At 42.0% G+C, this 3,027-nt stretch overlaps 1 protein-coding gene across 1 annotated transcript; it reads right to left on the minus strand.

The window, feature by feature from the left end:
* Positions 1 to 294: 294 nt before the first annotated feature.
* Positions 295 to 3,007, minus strand: best4 (bestrophin 4; the record flags this gene model as incomplete). The annotated part of the gene is given in 6 exon segments (XM_014013019.1): positions 295 to 447; positions 555 to 632; positions 711 to 865; positions 1,000 to 1,233; positions 2,375 to 2,475; positions 2,549 to 3,007. Coding segments are annotated over 6 exon segments (873 nt in total), but the record flags the coding sequence as incomplete, so codon positions are not given.
* Positions 3,008 to 3,027: the final 20 nt, after the last annotated feature.

The raw sequence follows: 3,027 nt of genomic DNA on the forward strand, positions 1-3,027 counted from the left end.
GTCAATGGACATGTGTGGACCCATGAGACATGGACATATGTCAATGGACATGTGTGGACCCATGAGACATGGACATATGTCAATGGACATGTGTGGACCCATGAGACATGGACATATGTCAATGGACATGTGTGGACCAATGAGACGTGGACATGTGTGGACCCATGAGACATGGACATATGTCAATGGACATGTGTGGACCAATGAGACATGGACATATGTGGACCTATGAGACATGGACATATGTCCATGGACATGTGTGGACCAATGAGACGTGGACATGTGAGACGTGACCTTCAGCCAGCCAGTGTAGAAGAAGAACTGCAGCAGGGTGAAGACGGGGACGTACATGTCCACCTCTTGTCCTCTGTAGCCCTTCTCGGGRTTCAGGAACTGTCGTCCGATCACACAGAAGGCAAAGAACGAGTAAACTGCGATCGTCACCACCTGTTGGAAGAAGACGAGACATTTGTCCTCAGGCCAGCAGCAGGGTTAGAACAGCTGTAATCTGTGTGTAATCTGTGGAAGCGACAGGATAAACTCTAATCTGGTACCTGAGTGTAGACCAGCGGGATGCTGATCCAGTCGTAGTGGAACAGCAGGCTGCACTTTGCTCTGTAGTTGTTCAGCTCCTGAGCAGAAACACTTTTAAATCAGGTTTAATTTTTATTTATTTATAAACAAAGAAACGTTTGGGTGTTTCTTCTCACGTCCATCAGCAGCCTCAGAGCGATGTCGTCCCTCACYCGGCCCTCCTCCCGGGCCCTTGAAGCCAGGTTGGAGAACCAGGTCAGGGGCATCCAGTACTTGTTGAAGTCCGAGTGCAGAGAYTCGAACTTCTTCAGCTCGTGCGTCGTCATAAATCCTGAGCAAAYGTGACAAAATTAAACAAAWACACCTTTAATCTTATCTATAATCWGATTTAATCTGGGATTAGGGGTCTTGATCCAAAATAAAAGTATTTTTTTGGACTTGATTTTCCTGGTGCCTGGTTCYTACCAGCCTCCACCACATGCTCCAGGGTCGGGAACCGCTTCAGGACCCGGGTGCTGATGGAGCGCAGGATCAGGACCGAGGACAGATTGGCGTATCTCATGAGGGTCCGCCTCAGGAGCCGGCCCGTCTCGTCGGACCCRTGGACGTTTCCCGAAACCACCATCATCAGGTTGTCGGGCAGCGGGAAGCTGGTGTACTGACCCCACCACCGGTTGAAGGCCAGGGTCACATAAAAACCTGCAGAGACACCAAATACACAACAGGAAGTACTTTTATTGTGAAAATACAGTTTGAACATTGCTGAATGACAGCTGAAATCTAACCTGAACAGCAAAAACAAAAGCAGAACATTGGTTACATCTAAAAGAAACAAAGCACTAGCTAAAATTCAAAAATATCAAGATGCTAGTTTAAAATAGCAAAATRCTAGCTAGGAACTAAAGGTCGCTAAATGCTAGCTAAAAGTTGCAGAAAAAAGAAGCAAAATGATAACTAGAATTTAAAAGTGATAAAATATCAGCTAACAGATTAAAATAACAAAATGCTAGCTAAAAGTAAATTGTTAACTAAAAGTTAGCTTAAAGCTCAAAGTAGCCAAGTGCTCACTGTGTAAAACTAAACCAAAAGCAGCAGAACACTGGCTAAATGCTAGCTAAAAGTCAGAAACACCTTATGTTAGMTAAAAGTACCAAAAGTCCTAGCACTTAGCTAAAAATAGCACAACACTAGCTAAAAGAGACWAAAGCTGAAAGCATAAATGAGTAAAAGGTGAAAYAAAATTGGCAAAATGTTAGCTTAATGTTTACMGTAGCAAAAAGGCAAMTAGAAGCTAAAATTAGCAAAAGGCTGTTGAAGGTCACTCAAGTTTAAAGTTACAAAACTCTAGCTACACACAGCATATGTGTAGCTAAAAGTACCAAAAGTCTAGATAAAAGCTTAAAGTAGCTGAAGACAAGTTCAAAGTAGCAAAATATTAGCTAGAAGATAAAAGTAGCAAAAGAACTGGTAAAAGTTTAAAAGGCTGGCTAACAGCAGCACATTTATTAAAAGTAGTAAAAAGTTACTTAATGCTAAAAGTAGCATACGGTTAAATAAAATAAGCCAAAGTTTAAAATTAAACAAGCAAACGGTTAGCTAAATACTAAAAGTAGTAAAGATTTTTCTGTTTTAATGAAGAAAAAGTAATAAATAAAGTTAAATATTTGCAGAAACTAAAAGTTACAGGATCCATCAACTTTACATTTTTGATTTATAAACAGCTAAAATATCACAAAGTATCCAGTTAGATTGTTATCAATAAATGAAACATCAGTCAGGATTGATGCAATTCTGCAGGTTTTGTGTTCGGTTGTGATCGGAGCGGCTCGGCGGGTCATACCCAGAACAAACAGGACAGGGATGAAGTTGGTGTTGGTGAACTGGTCGCAGTAAAGAGCGACTCGCTCGAACAGATCCTGCTGCTTCGAGGTCAGGAGAAACCTGGGAAACAGATCCAGAGATCAGAGACCCGGCAGCTGAGGGGCGTGTGAAAACATCACCTGAGTGGATTTACCTGTAAAAGATGCTGAAGAACAGGTAAACTGCACAAAACACCAGGAACTCCTTATACAGCAGTCTGTAGATGCTTCCCCTCCACCTGAACAGAAGCCTGGAGAATCCATAAAACCTGACGTTGGCCACCTCCAGAGAGTAAGAAACTGTCATGTTGAGGCTGGAGCTCCTGTCGAACTCAACAAAACACCGACTGCAGGTGCAGAACTTCAAATATAGATCATTAATTTAAAAAACTGAGTCCTGAGGACACGAACCACCTGAGGTTCCTGATGACAGAAAGGAACTTCACTTCCACCGAGTCTGTATTTAAATCTTTCTGCTGCRATCATAAAATAAATAAATTAAATTTATTACCTGGGAACCTGCAGCCCGAGACAGACACACCTGAAGTAGCTGAGGACAAACCAGACCTTCAACCTTTAAAACCCACACACTTTAGATCTGCTGAGTTTCACTAAAAAATCATTAAATTAACCT

Source organism: Austrofundulus limnaeus, unplaced genomic scaffold (genome assembly GCF_001266775.1).
Source record: "Austrofundulus limnaeus strain Quisiro unplaced genomic scaffold, Austrofundulus_limnaeus-1.0 Scaffold97, whole genome shotgun sequence".
NCBI classification, from domain to species: domain Eukaryota; kingdom Metazoa; phylum Chordata; class Actinopteri; order Cyprinodontiformes; family Rivulidae; genus Austrofundulus; species Austrofundulus limnaeus.